The 26,387-nt window shown below is 28.7% G+C and overlaps 4 protein-coding genes and 1 pseudogene across 10 annotated transcripts; 3 read left to right on the top strand and 2 right to left on the bottom strand.

Moving 5' to 3' along the window:
* Window positions 1–371: 371 nt before the first annotated feature.
* On the bottom strand, window positions 372–10,341 carry LOC149882706 (something about silencing protein 10-like). Of its 6 annotated transcripts, none has more exons than XM_090099317.1 (22): window positions 10,259–10,341; window positions 8,448–8,484; window positions 8,195–8,246; window positions 5,080–5,136; window positions 4,179–4,229; window positions 4,040–4,102; window positions 3,675–3,777; window positions 3,372–3,446; window positions 3,180–3,295; window positions 3,052–3,090; window positions 2,906–2,965; window positions 2,684–2,740; window positions 2,508–2,579; window positions 2,356–2,396; window positions 2,166–2,262; window positions 1,976–2,075; window positions 1,846–1,871; window positions 1,663–1,707; window positions 1,464–1,570; window positions 1,299–1,371; window positions 918–1,025; window positions 372–582 (listed from the first exon to the last, which is right to left on the bottom strand). In XM_090099317.1, the coding sequence occupies exons 2-22, from the start codon at window positions 8,459–8,461 to the stop codon at window positions 493–495; spliced, it is 1,446 nt and encodes a 481-aa protein (XP_089955443.1). In that variant the 5' UTR covers window positions 8,462–8,484; window positions 10,259–10,341; the 3' UTR covers window positions 372–492. The 6 variants fall into 6 exon arrangements, with proteins under 6 accessions (XP_089955443.1, XP_089955441.1, XP_089955444.1 ...); XM_090099315.1 differs by having other exon boundaries at window positions 10,211–10,326; XM_090099318.1 differs by having other exon boundaries at window positions 8,181–8,246; window positions 10,211–10,320.
* Window positions 5,910–6,916, top strand: LOC149882707 (uncharacterized; annotated as a pseudogene).
* A 25-nt stretch (window positions 10,342–10,366) lies between the features above and the next one.
* LOC145192780 (lipid scramblase CLPTM1L-like) lies at window positions 10,367–15,634 on the top strand. Of its 2 annotated transcripts, XM_090099312.1 has the most exons (16): window positions 10,367–10,553; window positions 10,765–10,862; window positions 12,052–12,244; window positions 12,691–12,876; window positions 13,042–13,159; window positions 13,259–13,353; window positions 13,570–13,654; window positions 13,913–14,016; window positions 14,093–14,161; window positions 14,247–14,297; window positions 14,388–14,470; window positions 14,543–14,577; window positions 14,746–14,801; window positions 14,964–15,008; window positions 15,142–15,257; window positions 15,505–15,634. In XM_090099312.1, exons 1-16 carry the CDS (start codon window positions 10,398–10,400, stop codon window positions 15,623–15,625), a joined length of 1,611 nt encoding a protein of 536 aa, XP_089955438.1. In that variant the 5' UTR covers window positions 10,367–10,397; the 3' UTR covers window positions 15,626–15,634. The 2 variants fall into 2 exon arrangements, with proteins under 2 accessions (XP_089955438.1, XP_089955439.1); XM_090099313.1 differs by lacking the exons at window positions 10,367–10,553; window positions 10,765–10,862 and having other exon boundaries at window positions 12,105–12,244; window positions 12,746–12,876.
* A 3,946-nt stretch (window positions 15,635–19,580) lies between these two features.
* On the bottom strand, window positions 19,581–24,643 carry LOC149882705 (cilia- and flagella-associated protein 20). The gene is made up of 7 exons (XM_090065613.1): window positions 24,410–24,643; window positions 24,111–24,190; window positions 23,592–23,712; window positions 23,373–23,495; window positions 22,696–22,761; window positions 20,100–20,210; window positions 19,581–19,884 (listed from the first exon to the last, which is right to left on the bottom strand). The coding sequence occupies exons 1-7, from the start codon at window positions 24,491–24,493 to the stop codon at window positions 19,879–19,881; spliced, it is 591 nt and encodes a 196-aa protein (XP_089921739.1). The 5' UTR covers window positions 24,494–24,643; the 3' UTR covers window positions 19,581–19,878.
* A 549-nt stretch (window positions 24,644–25,192) lies between these two features.
* LOC149882704 (E3 SUMO-protein ligase ZBED1-like) lies at window positions 25,193–26,218 on the top strand. The gene is made up of 2 exons (XM_090100951.1): window positions 25,193–25,491; window positions 25,614–26,218. The coding sequence occupies exons 1-2, from the start codon at window positions 25,227–25,229 to the stop codon at window positions 26,216–26,218; spliced, it is 870 nt and encodes a 289-aa protein (XP_089957077.1). The 5' UTR covers window positions 25,193–25,226.
* The last annotated feature ends 169 nt before the right edge of the window (window positions 26,219–26,387 follow it).

Here is a 26,387-nt window from a genome sequence, read left to right as displayed (position 1 = left end):
AATAATATAGCGCCATTCTTATTATTTAGTGATTTTAAAGTTACGCCAAAGTTAAGGCAGCTCTTAGCAAACGTGACCTTTCTTGCTTTAATTAAGCTGAGCAAGTTTCTAAAAAGTTTGATGAATACTATTTCAGTTTGGTGAATGCCGATAGTTTTGAACTTGCGCAAAAACTTACAAAAGTTTGGCGAATAAGCTCCCAGTTTCTGAAAGGCTCCTTACCTAATCGATTTCATTACGAGACAAAAGCGGCTTTATAAACCTTACGTCATGCCGAGGTTACAATTTTGATAACACAAGTCAAAACTGACAAAATCCAAAAAGGTTTACGCGATTGGACAATGAGGTTGACATTCAAATAAATGCTAACATTTGCGCAAATTATTCCTCTTTCACACGATAAAAAACTTACAAATATTTTGTATTGCAATTATATCAATTGTGAAACTATTGTGGTCTTTATGTAGCAGGCATTACCCAAGTTTAAAATTATCAACGTATTTTCGTGCTTCTAGCTAAAGATGATTTTATACCGGTTAATTCGCCTCCATAACGATGTATTTCTTTTTTAACTTCACGAACCTGTAAGAGAAGTAAAGAATCTTGCATGGTAAAAGAGAAAAATATCCGGATAGTACATCAAATTATGACAAATTTGTTTTCTTTATTGAAAATTAAGGTAGCACATATCTAGGGCCGGCAGACTAAAACACGTAAGTTGAAAAGGCTATGAAACAAAAAATGAATTAAAAAACAAGTTGACAAATATTTTATTTATATCATTTTTAAATTACTATAAATTATAAACATTACACATATACGGGACTTAATAAAAAATAGATAAAAAAAAAAAACTTTTTGACTTCCGTACTTTTAGTCCGCCGACACATGTAGAGAAAATCAAATTAAGAAATTACCTGTCCTTTGTGTTTGATAACAGCTTTTTTGAATTTCATCTTGTGCTTTACACGTGGATTTTTTAACTCTTTACGACGTTTTCTTATTAAACCTTTGTTTTTAGACATCTAAAAGTAACAGTTTATACTATTTTTCATCGATTTATTTTACAGAAGTTTGTGAGATTTATTAATAAATTTTAATATTAAAAACTATTGACATCTATTTACGATTCTGTTTACGATTTCCGGTGTATTTATTTTTAGAGAAGAGTCAATAACGAAATTGAAGAGTTTTTACATATATCGAGAATTACTGTGACATTCTAAGACCAAAACTAAGATATCATCCCAATACGTTTCCTATCAAAAAGTGCATCTTAGTTTATCAAAGTTTTGTACCTCGTACGTAATCTTTCTTTTAGCTTCATCGTCGTACTCGTCATCATCTCTATCATCATCTGATCCGTCATTTCTTAAATAAAATAGTGAGCAAGAAGAAAATATTAAAACAGCAGCGAAAAAAAAAAGTTTAAAAAAAAAATCATTCTATTTTTTCTAACTTACTCGTTTGAAATACGTTTCAAACGTTTTGCACTTTCAGCTTGTTCTTTCATTTTATTGTAGTACTCTAATGGATCAATATCATCCAAAGAATCAGTTGATCTTTTCAACTGAAAAAAGAACAAAACGATTGATATAAAACATTTAGTCAAAGTCGAGAAAATCAAGTAGTATCTTAAGAAAAATAATGTAGCATCAGTACCTTCGATGGATTCTTTTTTTTCTTTTCTATTGGCTTCTTTATTACCTACAGTAAAAAAAAGATATTACAAGAATAGAACTTGTATCACCTTAAAAATGAATCTAAGAACTCCTAACCATTTAAAAGAAGAAAAATGAATAAAAAAAAAAAAAAAGAAAGAAAGAAAGAAAAGAGTTTCCATACTTTGCTGCTTTCAAGGTCTGTATTTTCTGAAAATAGAACAAAATTTTATACTGATAACTAAAAAATTTACAAGAGCATAAAACACTTGTCATAGATTTGAGTCAATAATATAAAAATATAAAAATAAAACCTGTTGCCACACTTTTCCATTCACCAGTTTGGTATTGCAAAATAAGAGTTTGAATCTGACTGGCAAGATCCTGCTCAACAGAACTCAATTTTGAAAGCAACTTAAAGAGAAAATAAAAATCAAAAGCGAAATAAAAACAGAATCCCCCAACAAAACTTAGAATAAATTCTTATCAAATACAAAAAACCACCTCTTTATGTTGCACCAAAGCATCAAAAACAGGATGACCTTTAATTAAACTTCTGCTTGCTCTTAATGCCATGTAGAAAGCAATGTTCACACAATAGCTAAAAATGACATTCACTATTAAACTCTTTCATTTATAGTAAAATTATTTGAGCTAAAAATAGTTAAACACTATACAAATCTTTACTCATTACTTTGTTAATAGTTGATGTTTTGTGTCTACAAACAACTTCACCTAAATGAAGTTAAAAATAATTGAAACTATTTTTCCCTTTTAAAAAGCAAAAAGTCACCACTAAAAACTTTTTACATGTTTAAATACAAAAAATAATTATAGGCTTTTTACTTGTTTAGATGCAATGCAACCTTTTTGAGACATTATGAACAATGGATGAAACTTCTCTTTTAATTCAGTTAGCTACAGAAAAAACTTTAATTTGTTAGGAATTAAACAAAACTTGTCTAATAGAGTAAACTTTTTATGACTAAATACTAACTAAAATTCACAAAAATAACTCTCACCCTATCCTTGTATTCTTCTATTAGAGGAAGTAGCTCAGGTGACTGTTTTGATAAGATCTAATTTGTACATACAAAATTATTTCCTGAACAAATTTTGTACATTTTTTAAACAACTGCAGCAATCTCATACATTTAACTAAAACTTTTTATGACAATTGCACTATTTGTTGAGCATTTTCAGATTTTTGTCTTAAAAAAAAAAAAAAAAAAAAAAAAGATTACTTCAAGCCTTTCTCGTTTGGAGAGTTTTGAATAATCTGTAATAACATTAGATTCCATTACCTTAGAAAAAAAAACAAAATTATAAAAAAACTCAAAATCTTTTAAAGTAACCAAGTTAACTGCTAATTATTCTTCTTAATTCTTACAGCTGCTTCTGTTTCTTGATTCTGCTGCTTTTCATTCACCTAAAAGAAAAAAAGATCTTTTCAATTATAAAGTTAAGCAAAAAAAAAAAAAAAAGGAAAAAAAAAAAATCAGAAAAATAGATGAAGACCTCAACATCACACTTATAGAAGTCATCACTGTCAAGTCTATCAGCCATTTGCTTTTGAAGTAACAAAGCTTCTCTTTCCTCTTCTTCAGCAGCCTCTACAGCTTCTTGATCACTTACTAAATTTTAACAACAACATCAAGAAAAATTCTCTAAAATCACTAAAAGATTATTATTGACAAAAACTGTTAATACATAAATCTTCTTCATGGATGTCTGTGTCATAATATGCTTTTTTGCTTTTTCCCCATGCTTTTGAACTAGGAAGACCTAAAAAATGCAATTAGATTAAATTTGATGATTAAATTGTAAACTAACACTCATCAGTATAATTATTATAAAGTAAAAAAGTAAATGTTTCAAGAAATAATTTGATTCTAATTCATATATTGGATTGGTTACTTAAACTGCTCATTTAGACTGTTCATTTAAGACTAAGTTATGCTTTTAGTCATTACTCAATAGGAATTATTGGGTATAAAACATTTTTCTAGTTACCATCTTCATTTTCGCTGGTATCATCATCACTATCTTCATAATCAATTTCATCATTGTCATCATCGCTATAGTCATCTTTTTCATTATCTGCAGTGTTTATAACCTTAAAAAATAAAAATGTAAAATACAAAGAAAATTTACATAAAATAAAAAGAAAAATTTGTGATAATAATTTTCATTTTTTCTAAAATTAATCAAACTAATTGTTATATTTTTAAGTATGCCTCTGTATTGAAAGAGAAAATCATTTAAAGAAATAAATTACATTAAAAAAAAAAATCTTGCAAAGGCAAATTGTAGTAAAATACTTCTCAATCAATAACCAAGTTTTTATTTTACTTCTGTTATTTTTATACAAGCTCTACCTCATCATCACCATCATTTTCTTCATCACTTTCTGAATCATTTATCCCCAAAACCTCTTCATCCTGTTGACAAGAAAAAGAAATTGAAAAGACAAATATAATTTTTTTTTTACTAAAAACTTAACAAATTAATTCTTACAGATTCTTGCTCATCTGATTCATTAGAATCTTGTGCTGGATCCAACATGATCTAAAGATAAAACTACCTAAGTTTTTATGGAATTTTTCTTGTTTTAACAAAATTTTTGTTTTACACTCGTTGCTCCAGAGAAACCACCAGATTTGATTTCTCCACACATCAAATTATGTTTTATGCATATTCAGTTACATGTAAAAGTTAATATTTGATTGGAAAAAACCTCCAATGGATTGGAAAATATAGGAAAATCAAAAATGTAAAGGAATTTTTAGTTAAATCTGCCATTTTTACTAAAATACAATTGACTTCTCAATTAAAAGTCAATGTTTTTGTATTTAAACATAACCTGGTAAACTTTTTAAATGTAGGTCAACAAAATGTGCTGTTTGGTGTAAAACTTTTGGTAAAAAGTCTACAAAGCTTCATAAAATAACTAGAGCTACTGTTTGCCACTAAAATCAACTTCCTAAGTATGATAAGTATGATAGCAAAAAAGTTATGACATTTTAAATAATCAAGGTCAAGTAAAAAGGTCAAAACTTTGAAAGGTTATATCTCAGGAAATAATTGACCTAAGTCAAAAAAATTTACATGTTTTTCTTCTGTCCATATGGCCAACAAGTGAGCCAATTTTCATCAAAATCTGAGTTGGTGATGTTGGATAGGTGGTTCCACTTGACGTGGAATGCCCCCATAAGTAACCTTGTATCATCCCTACCCTTTTCATTAAAAACTTAAATGTTTCATTTATCTATATCTAATAACTCTATTAAATTGAACTCTATTAAATTAATGATTACTAACGCATAAATTACAAATAAATTAAAAGTAGGCTTTTTTTTTAAAATAAAAAAACAGAAAACTTATGAAGAAACCCCATGAAAAACTTTAAAAAACTTACTTTATCTTTACTTTGGTGAAATTTATCAACTTCATCGTATATATAATCCTCCTCATTCTATGTATAAAAATACAGAAAAGTTATCAACTTTTTTTTTAATTACTGTAGTGTCTTGCAATATTTCAAATCCAAGAATTAGTTTTAATGAATGCTTTGAGTATTTTAGTGCTGCATTCTTGCTATAATAAAAAATATATATAAGAAATAAAATTTTCAGAAAACTTTAATGACATATTGCTAGATTTAAAGGTAATTATGTTAGTATTTAATGGTATTGGTTTAAAAATTTAATCACTGTAAAATTAGTTTCAAAGGTTGCCTGCTTTACTGTGGTGCTGATAAGCTAACTTAGAAACATTACATTTTTTCAATCATTGTAAAATGCTCCCATACATCAATTCAATGAGATTTTTTTTGTAATTTATAGCCCTTAGCTGTCTTAATATAAATGAATTTTTAATATATGGTCTTATAATATACAACAGCTTGCCCAAAACACAATTATATCTACTTAAAGTGTTAATCCACATTTCACATAACTTGCTGTGATCCATTTAGTTCACACATACTTGAAGTTTGAATTAATATTCATATTTTTCTAGGAGGATGTAAGGAAATTGTTGAAATGTTCAACTTCCTGGTGAACTGAAAAACATTGGTATTAATGCTATTGTTGGAAAAAATATATGGCCTTCATCTAAGATTAACTTGATGTCATTTAAACATGATGGACCAGGAGAACCAGCTTGCAGTTGGATTTATGAAGATGAAGATATTGAACTTAATACAAGCAAATACTTGAAAAAAAAAATCTTAATTATTTAACCTCTATGAACATAAGTCCTCTTAAAATCCATGTTGTGACTAGTCACTCAAGAGTTGCTTTTAATAAAAAAATTTTTTACAAATTAAATAACAGTAAAATTACGAATTGCAAAAATATTAAATATAAATCCTGTTCAGTTAAGCCAAGAAGATTCTCTCAATAAAGAAGTTTAACATAAAGTAAATGACATGGTTATACTGATAGGAAAAAGTAAAGAAAAAATATTAAGTTCCAAACACAATTAGAAAATTCAATTACTAACACTGGTTCCAATTTCTTGGTCCCAATAAATATATCAAAGAAGAGTTCTGATCAAAGACTTTAATGCTACTAATTACATGGTATCAAACAAATTGCTGCAGAAAAAGAGGATTCTATTTTTCCCATAAAAGAGAAAGTTGATTATATTCTATTTCCCAAGAGATATTATATTTATATATTATATTTCCCAAGAGAAAGTTGATTATATTCTTAAATTTTATTATAACAATGAAAAAAGGAGGCAAATGCCGGGGAAAAAAGATTTTATGAGTATAGCTCAAAGATCTCGGATGCAAAAGCATTTGATTTTCTGAAATCTAAAAGGACTGTATGCTAAGTTTAAAAGCAGTTATCCAGATGTAAAGACTTATTTTTCTAACTTTCGCTAACATATAGTATACATATAGTATACATTTGTACCTACCATTAATATGTTAAGTTAATGATTAGAGCAGTTAAGCTATCAAAGGATTATCATAAACTTATTACCATATTCTTATTTGTAGTAGAGCTAACAATAATTGCATAATATATTGATGCCCTTTGTGTCCAAAGGATGATATTGATGAAAATGATGAGTCTTTTATAGATTACAAACAAAGGAAGACAACAGACAAATCTGAGCTAACAAGTCTAACTGAAACCAAAAGTAGCTTCATTCATACTCTACATTCAATAAATTACAAAAACTTACTTTCATTTTTATATTGCAAAATGTCATATCCCTTCTTTAATAAAAATAAAAAATGAGTTAATAAAATTCAAAAATTGTACTTAGGTCATTGTCCTCTGTGAGTTTGAGGAAATTTACAAATTTGTTGCACAAGTCAAATTACTAAGTTTAAAATAGAACAAATTCAAGCAATTCTTTGCACAAAACAGAAGTTTACTACTAGGTAAACAGTGTCCTCAAATCCAATTCAATGTTTCACCTCTGATGATGAACAACATGATCTAGATATATATCATGTGTTGAAGTTAATGATTGAGCATGTTAAAAGCAACAACTTTTAGGAAACAGAAACTATTTGTTATTTTTCAAATGAGTGTGCTAGCCAATATAAAAACTACAAATACTTATTAAATATTAAGGAACAAGATTTTGCTGTGAAATGTACTTGGTCCTTCTTTGAACCAAGTTACAGTAAATCACCCTGTAATGGTAATTGTGGGACTGTGAAAAGACTAACTTCAATTGTTAGCCTTCATAGAACAACAAACAACCATATACTTACAGTATCTGTAATGTTTGATTTTTTCCAAAGAGATAGGAATTAGTTATTACATGATAACAACCCATGGATAGGACTATTCGAGGAGATTTGTATTGAAAATAAAGACTTTCAAGTTTCAAGATTCATGCATCCATGTTACTCCTCAAGGTCATACTATTGGCTTTTCTAGAGATGATTTATGTCAAATTCCATAAACAAACTTATTGTTAATGATTAAGATTCCAACAGACTCTTAGAAAAGACAATATAACATCAGTGAGATTGAGCACCTAAGTATAAGTAATGAAGACAGCTGAACTTTAAATCAGAGAACTTTATCAAACTATTTAAGATTTCTAATACTTATTACAAATTAATTTTATTGTTTTAATCATTACCTAATTCTCATGGTTTACTTCTATATCTTTCAATACTTTTTGATTTTTTTTTTAGAAATGGAGTTAGCTACATATCCATAGAAAGAAAATTCAGAATCCTTTAGGCATCTTAAGGTGTACTTCTTCTTATACAGAAAATCTAAGAAAATTGTTACATTTAACTTTACACTTAACTTTAAAAAGTTAAGAATATTTAACAATATTTAGCAAACATGAATAATTCTAGTCATTTCCTACTATTGAGATTAGTAAGTGGATTTTTTATAAGACTAATCCACTTACTAGATAATCAAGCAACTGATTGATCAGCTCTAATTTTATCATAAATATCATTATATAACTTTATACATTCATACATAATAGTTATGTATATATATTTGTAAAATTTTGCAAAAACCTGACCAAAAACTTCTTACAGGATCAGGGTCTTTAATAGTTGCTTTTTCTAAAGTCTTCTTTGGTTTACTTCTAAAAAAATATTAAACCTTTTTTTTACTTATTCAACTATTTAAAGAAATTTGATTGCAAAATGTTTTGTAATTGATTATTATAATTTCTATCATTAAATAGACATTTTAATATCTGGTTATTGTAATCATTATCAGTTAAATGATAATCTTTTTATAAAAAAAAATAATAAAATTAAAAAGTAGAAAGTTAATATCTCACCTTTTTTTAACCATTTTTGTTAAGCAATTTTATTGAACTAAGATAAAAAAAGTATTTGGCTAGAATCATAAACAACTTATATAAAAATTAGAGAACCATGTGATGATGTGCGCATTACATGACTTCAACATCATAAAAACTATCAGCCATGATGAAGCTAAGGCTTAATTATCATGTAATGGGTAATCAAAAAATAAATATAGATCATAATGCTTGATAAAAAAAAATCAACCTTATTAACTAATCTAAAACTTAATCTGATAAGAATACATAAAAGTAGTTTGAACAAACTATACATAGAGTAATTCTGTATCAACTCAACAAATCTTAGAAAGAAAAGTTACCCATCAAAAACTGAATTCTGGGAAAAATTATTAGAACTTAATGCAGAAATGTACCCTTTGAATTTTTATGGCTCCTGAAATATTGAATATTTAATTTGAGTAGAGAAAAAAATGTACTTATCCAATTTAAGAACTAAAAAAAAAATTATCAAAATGTATCATAGAAGTGTAATTAAAACTTTCTGATAGATATCAAAGTTGCTTTACAGTGTGGCTTATTACTACCTATATTTAATAAGCTAATAAACTTTACAAATATAAAAGGCTTTCAATCTAAAGCGAAAAAAGGAATAATATTTTTTAAAGAAAATATTTTCCTAGGAAAAAAAAAGTTATTAGGAGCATGAGAAAAACTGATCCTAAACACTATTTATTACGTGATTTAAAAATATGTATAATTCAAAGTAAAAATTCTCGCTCTAAGAATTGTTGTGAGCCAAATTTCTTATTAGTTTACAAAATTTCTTAATAGTGTAAAACAGCTTTTTTCCTGAAAAGTTTCTGAAAATTTAGTTTGATTGTCTCAAATAACAATTAAAGCTTCCATTGAAATTATTTGCAATCTCTCTTCCTATTGTAATTATGTGTTAAATGAATTACAGTAAATTTTTGTGTAAGTCATCTTGCATAATTTCAGTTTATCAGAAAACATCTGAATAGTGTATGTTTTTCACATGCACAAATTAGAATTAGAACCATTTTTGATGATACCCTATATGAGTGGACAAAAAATTATATATTTTAAATATTACTGAAAAGTCTTTTCATTAAATTAAATTTAATCGCCTACAATATTATTTCAAGGCAAAAGATCAGATATAAATTACTGGGCTCTATAATGCACCATTTTTACATTTATATTACATAGTACACATGTACCCAAAAACTAATAATTGTTCCATATAGTTAATCAAGCCTAAAGGATATAAAGGATTAATAAAACCTGTAACTGAATCACAGATATTTCTTCAAAAAAATAAAACCTTTTAAAAATGTTGAATGTAGGATGACCTTTATCATTTGATTTGTCAGTAACTTCAAAACTATAATCAATTTTCTTTTTCTGTTTTGTTTAAAGGACAATGGAATGATTTATAAGATTAAACGTAGACAACTCTTTTCATAAGCACACCAAATATAAACTAATACTTCCTAGGATTTAAAGTTGTTTCAGAAAGAATAATCTCAGTCAATTTTATTCACTAGTAAGGTTTTTTTTTTTAAAAAAAATACTAAAAAATAATGATCCCTCTTTAATCAAATGCTCCAATTTTTTTTTATTGTTATTATTTTTCCAAAGAAATCAAAACGTAGATCTTTAAAGAACTGTTATGATTTTTAAAGAATTATATCGTAATTATAATACTGCATTAAATGTTGAGGAAAGCGCTGTTTTCTCTGGGTCTTAAACTTTCTTACCTAAGTTATTATGTTGATATTTGTTATAGAAGAAAATTTATCAATTACTTAGTATAATAAATAATAGATGAGACTATAGGAAAGTAACACGTGAATTGTATCCTTGACTTGCTTAAGCTTTTTGTTTAATTACTAATCGAGATAAAAATAAAACAGGTAAATTAGTTTAAGATTTGTTTATGAAAAAATGGCAACGTTCACCTTTACGCGATTTGTAATTATCATATTTTTAGGATATATTTGTAATGCAATATATGTTATTTACCATTTATTTACAACCGAAAAATGCTACTCGAACTGTATTTCTCCTGCTTTCAATATTTCTGATTTTGACAAATTAAAGGTGATAAATGTTAAGTTTATTTTTGAAAATTATAAAAAACATAGGTTGTTAAAATTTAGTCCTAGTTTATTGACATTCTTATAAACTTTTTTTTTCACATAAATATTCAGGCCTACTTAGTTGACATGTTGTTCTTTAAGTCATAAAAAAATGCAATTTGTTTGTTATTGGAATGTATATGCTAGTAAATTGAATTTAAAATCTTATGTAGGTATCATTTTATGTGAGTCGCTCAAATGAGGGAAAAACTTCAGATATGAATTTGGTTTGGGACTCTGGAACTAATTCAGTAACTCATTCATTTGATGAGTAAGGTGCTTCTTGTGTATATTATTTAAAATCTTTTGAAATAATATGCACAGCCATTATCATTAATTAAAAGATTTTTTAGAGAAACAAGTTCAAATAAAAACTAAAAAAATTTAAAAGACCTAAAAAAATTTCTTAATTCTTAGTTGTTTTTTTTTTTTTAGTAAACAGAGAGTTGTAAGAATGTATGATTGCTTCTGAGGGGGGAAAGAGAATTGTAGTATTTAAGCTTTATCTGCCCATAATTTTTTAATTTCGTGCTATAAAAGTAGGTAGAAAAAAGTAGAGCTGTTGTCAACTATCTGGGTAAAACCCTTCAAACTACTAGCCTTAAAAGAACCTTGGCTTTTTTTAAAAATAACTTTTTTACTTTTATAAAGGAAAGTTAGTTTTTTTTTTTTTTTTTGCTATATTGTTAAAAATTGGAGGTTTTTGTGCAGAATTCTACCTTTGTTAGATCAATAGCATATTGAAATTTTGGACAGTTAAATATGTAAATGCCTCTCTATGCCATACAAAAAGTAATTTATCTTCAACAGCAGATCTGAATAAAGATTTTTTTTTTATATTTGCACAAATTACCTTATATAAATTTCTAATGGCGAAAATTTGTTTTTGCTGATGATGAGAATAAAAACTGGGACACATTATTTTTAACTTGTGAATATTTTCTTTGAACTTGTATCAAAGAAAATGTTTACAAGTTAAGCGGATCCTAAAGTAAAAGAGTTTGATCCTTATCCAGCTGTGAAAATGTGAACAGAGGACATAAAATTTCCCAAACAAATCAAAAGCATTATCCTTTGTTGATATAAATCTCATTATTAGGCTTGATATAATTGCTAAAGTTTTTTGTTTGTGGAAATATGAAAATATGTTTGCTACATAAGTTTTAATTTATTTTAAAATTTTACTCTTATAAAGATGTATTTTTAATCAGTTTTAGTCATAAAAAGTGCAAATATAGATGTGTTTTTTCAATATTACATAGCTAAATTAAATAACTTTATCTTAGTTTTATTATCAGTGAATAATTACAACACCAATACCTCTGCCATTCAATTTATATTACTCAAGACTATAGATTATGGGTAAAATCAGTATTGAAAAATGATCAGGTTTTCATTTCTTATTGATAAGGTTATTTTAAATTATTCTTTAAAGCCTATACTATAACATTTATGTTTAGATCAATAAATGTTACATTACCATTTGCAACCCGGCGTAATGGTTCATTATATGGTTATATTTTTGTCCATCCAATTGATGTTTCTCCATTTTCTATGCTATACAAAAAATCAACTTTTCAAATGCATGAGCTTACGCAATATGCTATCCCTAAAGATAAAAGCTTCAATTTAATAGGGGGAAACAAAGAAAATGTATGTTTTAATTTTTCTTTCTTAATTAAAAACAGTATTTGTAAATTTGTTAATTTTAATGTTATTATTTTCCTATTCTTTCTATTCTTTCTATAACTGTCACTATTTTAATAAATAGTATTTAGTGCCGATACATTTAATCATTTACTTTGCAAACAATCTCTTTTTTTGTAAATTTTTAACAAATAAATATTTTTTTATGAGCTAATTATAATTAGTTCTGCAGTTTTTCACATAATTAACATAGCCAAGTATTTTAAGCACAGCAAGAGTTCTCAGTTAATAAGTTTTTCAATGTTCCAATCTGTTCACAATGAAACTAGATTTATGATAAGAGATTTTTGTTGAAAAATTTAAGATTATTGTAACTATATACTTATGTAAGTTATAAAAATTTCATTTTAATAATTAAAATACATATACAAAGTATGATTTTTTTATTTCAGTCAAGTGATATTCCTATTTCACATATGCACTCAAAGTTATCTATTTATTTGGCAGTTTATGATGAATCAATTGGCCGCTATTCTATCCCAGGGGATATTCATCATTTAATTATTGTGAACAAAGAAGGAATATACATGCCAGTGTTGTACATAGACAAGCTAACAACTTTGAGTAGAAATTTACTTGTGAGTTTTTTCATAAATTACATTTAAAATAATTGTTTGGGTTTTCTCCTGTATTGTTAAATCAAAATATCTTGTATATAATTGTGCTCATTTTTCTATATACTTTTTGTTTTTACTATTTACAATATATACTACTATTATTAATTTTACCACTTATCTACACAGCCGATAGCAAAAGATACCAGCAAGCTTCCATTGCAGCTCTCCTTTAAGCCAGTCTCGCTTGGTCGATTAAGAATATGGTCATCTGTAGAACAAACTTTGGTAAAAATGAAAGAATACGGTAAAATAAAATTTCTTCTAATTAGTCTGGCATGTTCCACTGACACATCATTTGTTAGGATTTGTTGTTCTTCATTGAAGTATCAATTTTTTTTACTAGGTTTCACTGAAGATGATTTAGATGACATAAAGGGGATATTTACAGACACCAACTTGTACTTTTTAGCAATGACATTTACAGTAGCATTGTTTCATGTATGGTGAACAAATTTATAGTGAAATTTTTTTTTAAAGTACAACTGTATTTGAAGAAACCAGTACTTAATTGATAAATGATTTTGCAACATAAAAATTTAAAAAGGTCTAATTTAAATGTAATTATATTTGAAAAAAAAAAAAGAGATGCACATTTTAAAATGTTGATTTTAGTAATTATAAACTGTAATTATTTGCATGTTAAAATTTTTTCAGACATTGTTTGATGTGTTGGCTTTCAAAAATGATGTAAGTTTTTGGAAAAACAAGTCATCAATGGAAGGGATGTCAACTAGAACTGGTTACAATTTTAATTATTTAGATTTCAAACAAATATAGTTTATAAAGAAATAAATTATCAACCTGTAATAAATCTCATTTTTCGGTTTTTAAAATAAAAAGTAAAAACTTTAATAAAAAGTAAACTAACTGTTCAGAGATTTAAAGATACATGTTTCATTTGAAGTTAAAAGAATCTAAGAATTTTTAGTTCTTGTTGTATAAAAATTGTAAGTGCTTCATAAATTTGCAATGGTTTCTATTTGTACATTTTTTTTAGTGGTATGGAGAAGTGTTTCAACAAGTATTATATTTCTCTATCTACTTGATGAAAAAACAAGCCTCTTGGTGCTGGTTCCTGCTGGCGTTGGGACCATCATTGAGGTAGTCAGTTTGTTTTGTTGCTGTTAAAGTTATTTTATTATGTAATATATGTTCTGTAACTTATAGTGCTTTCTAGTTTTGGAAAGTGAGCAAAGCATTGAAAGTAAAACTGGAGTGGCACTCTTCGAAATTTCCTAAAATTCAGGTATAATTACACATGTTGTTTATTGTTTGTATCATTTTGCATTTAAGATAAAGGTTTTATTTTTCTTTACTTTTTTTAAATTTAGTTTGGCACCAAATCAAAGTCTGAGCAAGAAACTAATGAAATAGATGAGCAGGTTAGAGCTGATTAAAAAGATTAGTGTTCAAGTACCTCTTTAATTGATTGGTGAAAATTAAAATTATTATTTTTTTTAACTTCTTTTTAGGCAATGCGATATTTATCATATGCTCTTTATCCGCTATTGTTAGCAGGAGCCGTATATTCATTAATATATCAACCACACAAGAGGTCGGTATTGTTACAATTTAACTTTTCTAAGGAAAAAGTACTTTTAATAATTTAGTGCTTTTTGTTATTTAGTTGGTACTCCTGGCTCATAAGAAGTTTGGTTAATGGTAAGAATCGTATGTAAAAATCACATTTATCTTCAATGAGATTAATGTGAGTTTTGTGTATTATTTGAAAGATTGATATTAGTTAATTTTTCTATTTTTAAGAACAATTTTGAAAAAGTAAGAAAATTGTCTGTTTGTTTTAAGCAGTATTTTTCTTCTGGTTTTTAGGTGTGTATGCATTTGGCTTTTTGTTTATGTTGCCACAGTTGTTTGTTAATTACAAGGTTGCCATACATTTTCTGTTGTTTTGAATAATCTGCATTAAAGTTTGTTTTTCCCATTGTCCTTCATTGATCTACATTGTTGTTATAAAGTTTTGTTCATTTTTATCTGAATAAATGTACTTTTTATGGAACTTTAAACTATTTTCTTTTATTGCTTTTTAGTTAAAGTCAGTGGCTCATCTTCCCTGGAGAGCATTCATGTATAAGGTTAGTTTTATTTTAAGGTATGTAACACTTTAAAAAGTATAATTTGTAGGATTTCGATCGTAATCGAGCAATTTTTCGTTAAAATCGATTACACTCTTTACTTATGTGCCACTTCAAATTTATCTTCTTTCAGGCTTTCAATACCTTTATTGACGATATTTTTGCATTTATCATTGTTATGCCTACTGCACATCGATTAGCTTGTTTCCGTGATGATGCAGTGTTTCTTGTTTACCTTTACCAAAGATGGTAGGATATCCTTTTTTTTTTTTTTTTTTTTTTTTTTTTTTTTTTAAAATATTTTGGCTTTTTGACTCCAATACAAATCTCAAACATGTGCACAAACTCTTTACGCGTAGACATTTACCTAATTTCCATTACGATTTTATGACTTTTAAAAACAAGTTAATAATAAGAAATAACGTAATTAGTTACACAAATAACGTAATTAGTTACACAAATCAGCTTATGGTACTGAATTGCTTTTTAAATTTAGGCTATATCCTGTTGATAAAAGTCGCACTAACGAGTTTGGAATGGTATTTGATGATGACCATTCAAAAGGTACGACGAAAGATGTTCATGCAGCAAAAATTGAGGATAAAAAAAAAAAATAGTTATTTTTATTAAAATAGTTTTTATTATAATAGTTCAGGCCATTCGAGGTTTCTAATGACCTGAAAACGAGTTATGAGATTTCAATAGTTTTTAAACTTCAAACGGCGTTCAACCGATTCCTTGCTACTCATAATAAATCATTATCAAGGATTTCAATTAGAACTTCCTGTGAACCATCCTCAAGAATCTTTAAGTTATCTCTAAATTTTTTTTTTCTTTTTTTCGCTGTTTTTTGGAGGCTAATAGCGATTCTTCTTTTCGTTATTATTTATGTGGAAAGATTTTTCATCGCAATTACTTGATCAGTATAATCAGTGTGGCATGTTACATCAGATAAAATTATTTGGTCAATAACATTTTTTAATATAGCGATTCCTAGTTAATGTTCAGGTACCGAATGGAAGCCGAACTGACCCGGACAGGTATCGGGCCCCGATAAGAGCAAAAAAAAAAACTTTTTTGTCGATCCCTAATCGAGTTAAACCCGATAGCACCGATTTATAAGATTTTTCTAAAAAGACTAGACTGTTTATTTAAAAACTTCGAGTGATGCAAAGCATACGTTACTTCACATATGCTCCGAGAGGCTAAAACCTCAACATGATGTTCTGAAGAAACTCTTTGGGGGGGATTGATATATACACATCCCTGGTACCAATGCAAAAACTGACATGAAACTAATTCGTCCGAGAAAAGAACATCAATTTTAAAATTCTCATTTTATCAAACATAATCTGTAAATGCATTTTTTACAGCATTCATAATACTTCTTTAAAAATGAGTTCTGAAATCATCCTTTGATCTGATAATAGCACATGACATGAAATTTTTCAGCCTATAATGCATCTTCTAATAAGAATCAATCACAAAACTATATGAACATAAAATTTATGTTTGCATATTTCTGTTATATCTGTTGCAATTTACAAATGTTTACTGTTGTAGTCCACAACACAGAGTTGCATCAATTTCCCATATTCAGAATAGCTGTTTGCTCTTTTGTATCGCTCCCAGTGAGAATGAAAGCTGTGATGCAGAGATTCAGTTGCTTGTTCACTAAACTTACCAAGAGGTTATTTTCATTTTTAATGAACTATGAAATGTAATAGAATACAGCATGAACTTTGGGAATAACACTTACCCTTTCGAAGACTGTAAATGAGTACTAAAATTCAGTAATTGTTAGGGCGTAGTTCTCATCAAGAAATGTTCCAAAACAGGAAGAAATAACATTTCCAAACTTTCTCAGTGTGTCAATGATGCCAAAAAATTGGAAAGCACAATTCTGTTCAGCAAGCCTTTGAACCACATCAATGTTACCTCCATGAAAAGGCTGGATTTCGATGTAAAGTGTAGTAGGCCATTTTTCTGCCTTTGACCACCTGTCTTACAATACTTTGTAGAGGAGATTCACAACACCCAGAAGAAGATGTTGTTCCATGGGTGGAATCAAGTCAAACATAAATTCACTATTTGACATAGAGATAAGGGGCTCATGGACTACATTTTTTGCTTTTTTCATGTCTTTTACATCAGCTTTGAAGGTATTCTTCTTCAAAGTAATTTCGAAAAGACCCAAGTGTACGAAGATTCCCACAATTTTCCAAATTTCGCGAGTGTCGCACCATGTGCATGGGTGACTGTTTGCATGTGGCTGTAAACCACAGAAAATATTTGCCAATTTCAAGTCACATGACACAATAAATGAAACATTTTCAGGGCGGATCAGGGTCAAAAGTTTCTTGACATTATCATAATTTTCTGATACATCTTCAGCAACTGCAACAAGAAATTGTTGTTTCACACTGCTGTGTTCTGCAGTTTGGCAAGCCAAGGTCTTTTTGCGGGGTGAGCATGGAATGGGACTATTTGGATTGAGCTCTTGAATGCCCAGACCGGTTTTAAAAAAGCCACCACCATCATCCAACCCCAGCTTGACAAGATGTTCTGAGTATATTTGTTTGTGTCAAGATCGCATTTTGAATCTCTTTCAGATTATCGCAGTGTACAACAATTCGTTGCCTTGTTTTTTTTTAATCCAGGGAAACGTCTATTGTACCCTAAGAAAAATAATTGTTAAGTTGACTTCCAAATTGCATAAATTTAGCACTATAATTTGGTTCAACAATTGGTGATTTTTTAACTTGATTCAATGTGGTGGGAAGTTTTTTAATGCATGATTTAAACAACCCTGTATTTGACTGAGCTTTCACTAAATCCTCTGCAGCCAGCTTTGTTTACTACCAAAAAGGTTTTTTGAGCAAGAAGAATATAGAATTACATTGAAGTATTTTTGTAATGAATAGTGGACATATTTAAAATATTAGTTGTATTTTCTAAAACTAAGACTTTGAAAAAATACCTTTGATAAGTAACTGTCAAAAAGTACGTTCAAAAACATTCACTTATGTTTAACAAATGCAGATAATTAAAACATACGAAATATGAAAAGTATAACTGTTGCTGATTTTCAACAAATTTACATAAATAAACATTTTTGAAAAGTTTCTTCAACTTACAAGAACTTGTCACACCTTGTAGACCTAATATTACTTCTTTTATTTCCAATTTTAAAACAAATAACTTGTATTGAAGCAAAAAAACAAAATGTTTTCTATTTTTCTCAAACCCATCTCATAAAATATTGCTGAGTGATGTTAGCTTAAAACTTTACCTTGTGTAAGACGAAGAGGTCTTCCACCCTTTGCCTGTGTGACTCTGATAGTACCATGTGGTGAAGCATCTTTACAAGTGATAGCTGAAGATGCAATTTGTCCACCTACTGTGGGATACAATTGTGTGCCTTTTCCAAATACTGTCAAGCAAACTGAACATCGTCTTTCAACTATTGCAGGTTAAGAAGTTTTCAAATTTTCTAAGGGTGTTTTTCATTTAGCTTTATATAACCAATTTTGCGAATCAGACAACCACAAATATGAACCCTTGTATTGGGGCGAAGGACTATTGTAGAAAATTGAAAAAGAGTTAGAAGATTGATATTTCCTCCATTGTGCTTTCTTTGAAGACTAATTCTGTAACTGTCACAAATGCCTTCTAGCAGTTGCATCATGAAAGTCAATTTGACACAAATACAAAGCATACACAGTTTTCATGTGATTTTGCTGTATTTGGGATTTTCAAACTAGCGAGTTTTGTTGTCACTTGATACGCAAACTAAATGAGCAACCGAAGTTTCCCAGAAAATCGATAAAAACACCATTTTGAAAACTCTACTAACTACCACTAGAACAAAATTTATGGTTGGTATAAAGTTCGATTTGAAAGATTTTGTGGAAATTACTTATATATGCAAAAATAAGAAGTTGTTTTATTATTCAATGCGTAATTTTATTCAATGCGTAATTAAATGAGAATTTAAAAAAAATTAAAAAAATTTTTTAGACAAAAAACTTCGTAAATCATATTTCTATTATCAAATCAAAGGTAAATTTTTATAATTCAATAGAATTACTTACACTGTAAAAATGCAAAATATATGAAGCTATCATTCATACTATGTTATAGACTGAGATTTTTAAAAATGATTTTTTTTCGGACGAAAAACTTCTATTTCAGTTTTTGCATTTTTGATATCAGGAATGTGTATATATCATTCACTCCAAAGGGTTTCTCCGGAACATCAAGGTGGAGTTATAGTCTCTCGGGCCATATGTGACTTTGGATTACAGAACAAAAAGTATGCTAGTTAAAGGTTAAGATGTAAGACAACATCTGACGTTTGTGGAATTATCAAAAATAATTTAAAAAAATAAAAATTTTGATATTTCCTAATAGACTTTTCGACAAAAAACTGGTATGTTTTTAAAATTTGACTTTTGGCATATTGAAGGGTTCATAAAAGAGAGCCAAAACTTAACTAAAAGTCAATATTAGTTTCATCCATTAAGGGAAATTTGTGGAATAAGCGTCTTATAGAAGCAAAAGAAGACAACATTTTATGTAGGATTATATAAGATGCATTTATTATATACAAAGCCTTTTTTTTGCATTATCCATCGAAACCATAAATAAAAAAGCTTCTATCGTTTTTTATGTCAAATAACATTAAAAAGCAACAAAATTGTTTAAAAAAATGAAGCAAATCAAGTTTGACGAATTATTGACAACTCAGTGTTTTATTGACATAATTTTAGGATAAATTAGACCTAAGCGTAAAAATATTTACAAGTAGTAAGTATTCAATAAACAAAAACAAAAATCACACAATAAAATATCAAATATATATTCTTTGTTAAACCTAAAACGAAAAACAAAAATGAATTTCAAATAACTTCCAATAAATTGGTAAATAGGATTTAAAATGACCAATTCTAACATTAAAGAAAGAAGAACCTAAAAAAACACATTTTTAGTATCTTTTTATTATTTATAGTAATTGTAAATGCATTGCAAAAAAATAAGTATGACTGATTATTGTTAATTAAAATATTTAGTTTTGAATGAATTTTTTACCTTGACTTTATTTTGAACAGGCAAATATAGTTTGAACTCTGCCGGTAGTTCATCCTCTGAGTAAAGTCGATCAGAAAAGTATACTCGTCTGATGCGGCAATTAGCATGAATCTATAGTAGAGCATAATTAAATTTTAATTATTCTTATTAGTATAAACTATGTATAACAGAGTGTTCCTTAATATATGGGTTCAAAAAAAGATAACTAAATCAGAGATCCATATCAATTTGATCCAATTTATAAAAAATTTAACATAACCAAGTCTAAAAATTTTAAAGTTTGTAAAATTCAGTTTAGGCTTTATGCTAATTAATGCTTAACTGATTGTATTCATTACTTTGCTTGTGTGAAATTTTTGTTTTTTTCACAATTATCTTTGAAACCAACTAATTAATACGATTAAAAGTGTATTAAATGTCTTAGTTAATTGATTCTCTATCGAATGGTATATAATTCAAACTTGTTAGGTTAACCAGTCTTGAGTAATTATTAATTCAATAAGAACATACCTCGATTTCTAATGTAGCAAAAATATAGAGTCAACTAAAATTTAATGACTTAAGTTGAAATATCTCAACAAAATGTTTTCCAAGCAATCTAAAACTTGGTGGTTGATTTCTTCCAAACTATATAAACGTTCTTGCGAAAATAAAATTAAGTTATCATTTTTATATCTTGAGTTATTCACATTGGTAATTATTTGGTAAAGTAAAAAGACAAAAATGGGCAGAAAAGCTGTTTCAGACAATGTACGATGGAAAATTGTTGGTCAACTAAAAGATAAAACAAAAAGCCAACGAGAAATAGCTGGAATGTGCAATGTTTCGCTTAAATGTGTACAAACAACGTTGAAAAACCACGAGCTACATAATGATGTCAAAGATTTAGAAAGGCTTGGTAGGCCTTTAAAGCTAACTTCAAGAGACCAAAGCTATCTCTATCAAAAGGTTAGACAAGACCCTAAAACTTCTTACCACAAACTTGCTGAAGGGTTCACAAATACGCCTGGTAACTTTAGTGTTAGTAGATGGACTGTACAAAGATGCCTAAATAAGAAAGGCTTAGATTGCTATGTCGCTGCTCAAAAACCACTTTTGCGTGTCTCAGATCGCCTAAAAAAATTAAAGTGGTGTAGAGAAAGACTTCACTGGTCTGTAGAAGACTGGGCCAAAGTCATTTTCAGTGACCAATCCAATTTTGAGGTGATAAATTGCAAGTAAAGATTAATCATCAAGAGGCTGGCTGGTGAAAAGTTCAAAGAGCATTTTTGTGTACCAAGGATACAAGGTGAAGGAGGATCGGTTGGAATTTGGGGATGCTTCTCCCATAAAGGAACAGGGTCATGCAACATTTATAACGGCAGAATTAACCAGTACAACTACAAAGAGACCCTCGAAAGTAAACTTTTACCAACAGTCAGAGCTTTTTACGGAAGACGACAACAATGGATTTTTCAACACGATGGCGCAACAGCTCACACTGCAATCTCGGTTAAAGAGTGGCTTGATTGGAAAAACATTACGGTCATGCCTTGGCCAACTCGTTCTCCAGATCTCAATCCCATCAAAAACACTTGGTCTTGGATAAACAAGAGATTGGTCAAAGAGAGTATAGCCAGTGCTGCGCAATTATAGCACGCCTTAGAAAAGCTTTGGAAAGAATTTCCAAGAGAATTATGCATCTGACTAGTTGAATCTATGCCTAGACGCATTCATGCTTATGTGAAAGTTCGTGGTGCACATACAAAATACTAAAATGCACCCTGACTCTATATTTTTGCTCTGTTTTTTTGTTTGTTTTTTTTTAACAGCTGTATATATTTCTCATAAAAAAGTATCTTAAATTTTTTTTTTTGAAAAAGTTTTTTTTCTTATTTTGTTTACAAAACCACTGTTAATAAAATTAATTCAAATTATGAATTTTTTTGTTTGCTTTAAATTTTAAAAAAACATAAATAAAATCATATTAAAAATCAAGTGACTCTATATTTATGCAACCTACTGTATATCAAACAAAATTGTTGCAATTATCTTTTATGAGGTTTTCTCTCTTAAGTTTGTTTATTTGGGGTTACAATATTCTGCATAATGAATCAACTGCTTGCAAGATAAACTGCTTTTACTTTTCAGTTATGGTGCTTGCAGAACAGTCATTTATTAGTCAATAGCCTTCAACAATTCTCAAATCTTGCTTAAAATCTTTTTGTTTAGGCCAGCAAGTAAACTGCAAAGTTAGTAAAAATTTGTCAGTATTTGATAAAAGCTTTGTTTTTTCCATGCAAGTTACCATTATATCTGTAGTCATCTCTCTGATGTTTTACTTGAAGAAGCTCAAAACAGACCCTCTATCTCTCTCACATGTGCAACTTTTATTTCTGTTAAAATTTATTGTAACTTTAAAATTTTACTCAGTAATTTGTGCGTTTAATTTCAAATCAAGAAATAACCAGTTTAAAAGTATAAATAAAAAATTGTTAGACTTTTTGTCCTTAAAACTGTCATGAATTTTAGTTGCCTTCATTCAAATTTACAAAGTTATACATCAATTCTAATTATGATTCAGTATGTTTTCAATTTACAGAATTATCAAGTTTACCTGTACACGAAGTGTTTCAATGTAGTTGGTACCATAGGCTCTTCTGGTAAAATCAAGCAAGTTAAACTGTAAAAAAAAAAAAAGACAGCATTTGACATAAAAATACATAGACTTCTGCTCAAAATGATAAATCCATTTTCTTTTAGTATAAACTTAAATGGTTTTCTATCTAAAATCTAAAAATCTAAAAAAATTATGAATGCTGAATATGCCCAGATTATTGGTTTATATATTATTATATATTATTATATATTAGTATATATTATTTTGGTTTAACATTACAGTTAGATTGAGATTTTTATAGCTCATAGAAGAGATAAGGAAAACTAAGTGATAGATAGTTGTCATAAAACTTGTAGAATACCAGATTTTAGTTATCAATATTTTACATTAATATTTTGTCTAAAACTTAAAGTTGAGATAAAATATACTACAACCATATACTAAAACAACAGTTTGAGTATAAAATGGTCTTTTTTTGTTTAAAGTTTTTGCTCTTCAATTAGTATAATATAATATTAACATATGATATTAGTATACTAATTCATTAAATGGAAAGACTTTAAATAGACAAATATATTAAAGTTGTTTCTAGTACATAAATGTAGAATCCATACACTTCTTCACTATACACTTATTTTAATTGACTGACCCTAACATACATATGTGCAGCTTACCTGTATTTGATTCCAACCATCATCTAACCTCATAGGCATTGTGCATATAAAAGGTTTTACTCTAGTGGTAGATTGATAGTTAGAGGCACGGAACCTTCTTTTGACTTTCTTGTCATCTAATACCTAGTTTAATAAAAATAATGCATTTTTGAATTTATTAGTTGATGTTTGAAACAACAGTAAATACAATAAAAGATGAAAATAAAATGTTAAACTTACTGTAACTTCAAAGGTAAAATATTTCTTTAGATTTTTTATAATCATAACTAAAAATGGAAGCTTTATACCAAGAGTCCTCCTCTTAGAAGTTGGATCATTTGGACACTCTATGTAAGTAGTACTAAAAATGAGAATACAATACGATAAATATCATTTAATCAACTTATAAACCACGAAAACATTTAAAACCATCCTAGTAAGAGTTACCACACCTTAACAATGAAAAATTACAACTAAGAGCTAAATACCGGTTTACAGGTAGTAAAAATTTTAAGGCTTGTCACTGGATTACCAAATGATTTAAAGTTAATAACATAATTCTCCAAGTGTAGGAGATTTTTTAAAATCAGAGAAGACTAATTGAAAACAAAAACAATTTTTGATAATGAATTTTAAACTTCTATGTCAAAAGTACCATTTTTATAAGTAAATTTTTAATAACTTAGCTTTTATTAGAAAAATTATTATGATATGTAATTGGCTGTGACAGGAAACTAATAATTTATAAAACACTTTTACCTGACATTGGTGCCAACTATTTCAAGAACAAGAGACTGTATGTCATTATCTGTGATTCGTTTAATATGCCCATTTCTTACCTGAGACATTAAAATTATTACATCATTATATCTTTCATGTAAAATATAAATTACCATTTCAATTTCTCACTACAAAAATTCAACTAAAGCAATCAGTAAGTATAAGTAAGTATAAGTTTTGCTAATAAAAAGACTTAAGTTAAAACACACCAAAAAACGAAACTATAAAATGTTTTATAAATGATAAAACAGAAGTTAAATTAAACGTTTGCTACTTACTTTTTTATCCCATATTTGTAAAGGTTTACTTCCAATACTATAAAGAATCGATAAAAACCCAGATTGAAATGTGTTTTTAAACATTTTTGTTTTAAAAAATGTTTTTTATAATTTAACTAATAAAACCGAAGCTGAAATAAGATCAAGCATAAGTTTTATGACTCAATGATAGAAGGAAACCAAGAAGATTATGGTAGCTATCGTCAACGGTCTCGTTGATTTTTGTTGTTTGGTTACAGCCTCTACAAAACTTGTCTCGCTTTCAAGAATGGGGCGCCAAAACTCTGCGAATTAAATTTGTGAAACATGCGAAATAAAATCAAATTAGATTAGGGTAAACCGACCTATACCTAGCCGCGTCCTAATTCTGGTCAATTTTTAGAAAGCCTTAATGCTTTAAAGCAGAGATAAAACAATCGAGATACGGTTTTCGAAATCGTATATTTTTTGTTCGACTTTGAAAGCCGTCAGTTAGGCGAAGTTTCTTAAATTAAACGGAGTTGAAATCCGTTCAACTTCGAAAAAAAGTTCATGAAACGATGTCGAAATCCGTTAAACTTCGAAAAAAAAGTTAATTAAACGGTTACGAAAGCCGTAAAAAGTTGTAGCTTTAATTTTAAATCGATTTTGAAAGCCTTTAAAAGTCGTTAAAACTTAATTAAAACGATGTTGAGAGCCGCAAAATGTTGTAAATCAAAATTTTACGGTTATGAAAATCGTATAAATTTGTTTACATTATATTTAACGAATTTGAAACCCTTATAACTTTGTTTATGTTATTTAACAAGATTTAAACATTGTAAAACATTAAACAAATATGCCAAAGACCCATCGCTCGCTGGTTTGGCAGTACTTCCTGAAGGAATACAGAGGAGATAAGGCCTATGGTGTGTGCAATATCTGCAAGAAGGACCTAAAAATGAATGCTGGGTCAACATCGACCCTGAGTTGTCACCTGCGATCCAACCATAAGGATGAGTACATCGAAATGTGTCAGAATCAAAAGATACAGAATGAGGCAGAAGCTGCCAAGGAGGACAAAATTGAAGAGGCAGAAGATGAATTGGAAACAGTTGGCACTGGTAAGTTAGTTACATAATGGATCTTACGATGCGATGTAGCGAAGTTATACAACTTTTTTTTTATGTAAACAACAAAATCCGGGGTTAATTCAATGCTAACAAATGTATACAATTTTTTTTAGGTCACAGGAAAAGAAAAAGGGTTCTAAAAGCCAGAAAGAATCTGTGCTATCCAACACAGAGCACCTCTCAACTTCGTGGTGACATGGAGCTCATGATTTACCTTGCAACTGACAATCAGCCTTTCTCCATATGTGACTCTATCCCGTTCCAAAGACTGCTTGCCCACTTTGACTCAAGGTTTAAGGTTAAAAGTGGTGTCTGCATGGCTCGCTTCAAGTTACCTCTCCTCTATAGGAATCTGCAGATGGCCATGAAGAGCATGTTTGACAAGGAGCTTCCTCATTGCGACCGAGTTGCAATTAGCACTGATATCTGGACCTCACGCAACAACGACCCATTCATGGCGGTGACTCTTCATTACATCACCAAAGAGTTTGTTCTACGAAAGGTAACTGTTGGAGTTGTTCCATTCCCAGGTAAGCACACTGGTCAGAACATTGCTACTCAGTTGGACAACTTGGTTAAACGTTTTGAGTCACTCAAAATGATCAAGAAGCGGGTTGTTGTGTGTGATCAAGCTTCAAATATAAAAGCTGCACTGAGGAAGTCAGAGACTATTGTTGATCTTGAAAGTGGTTCAATCACATGGATTAATTTGCAATAATGCATTAATTGCAATAATTTGCAATAATGCATTAATTCATTGCACCACAAGCTGAACATGGCCCTGGAAAGGACTGTCAACAAACAGCCTGATATCAAGGCTGCTATCGATGCATGCAGGACAATCTCCGCCCGAGTCCATCACTCTCCTCTTGCTGAAGGGGTGTTGA

This window comes from Hydra viridissima, unplaced genomic scaffold (genome assembly GCF_058129835.1).
Source record: "Hydra viridissima isolate aposymbiotic clone 2 unplaced genomic scaffold, HvirCarnegie_v1 scaffold_10, whole genome shotgun sequence".
NCBI classification, from domain to species: Eukaryota; Metazoa; Cnidaria; class Hydrozoa; order Anthoathecata; family Hydridae; genus Hydra; species Hydra viridissima.
This window is presented reverse-complemented; position numbering and strand designations above follow the sequence as displayed.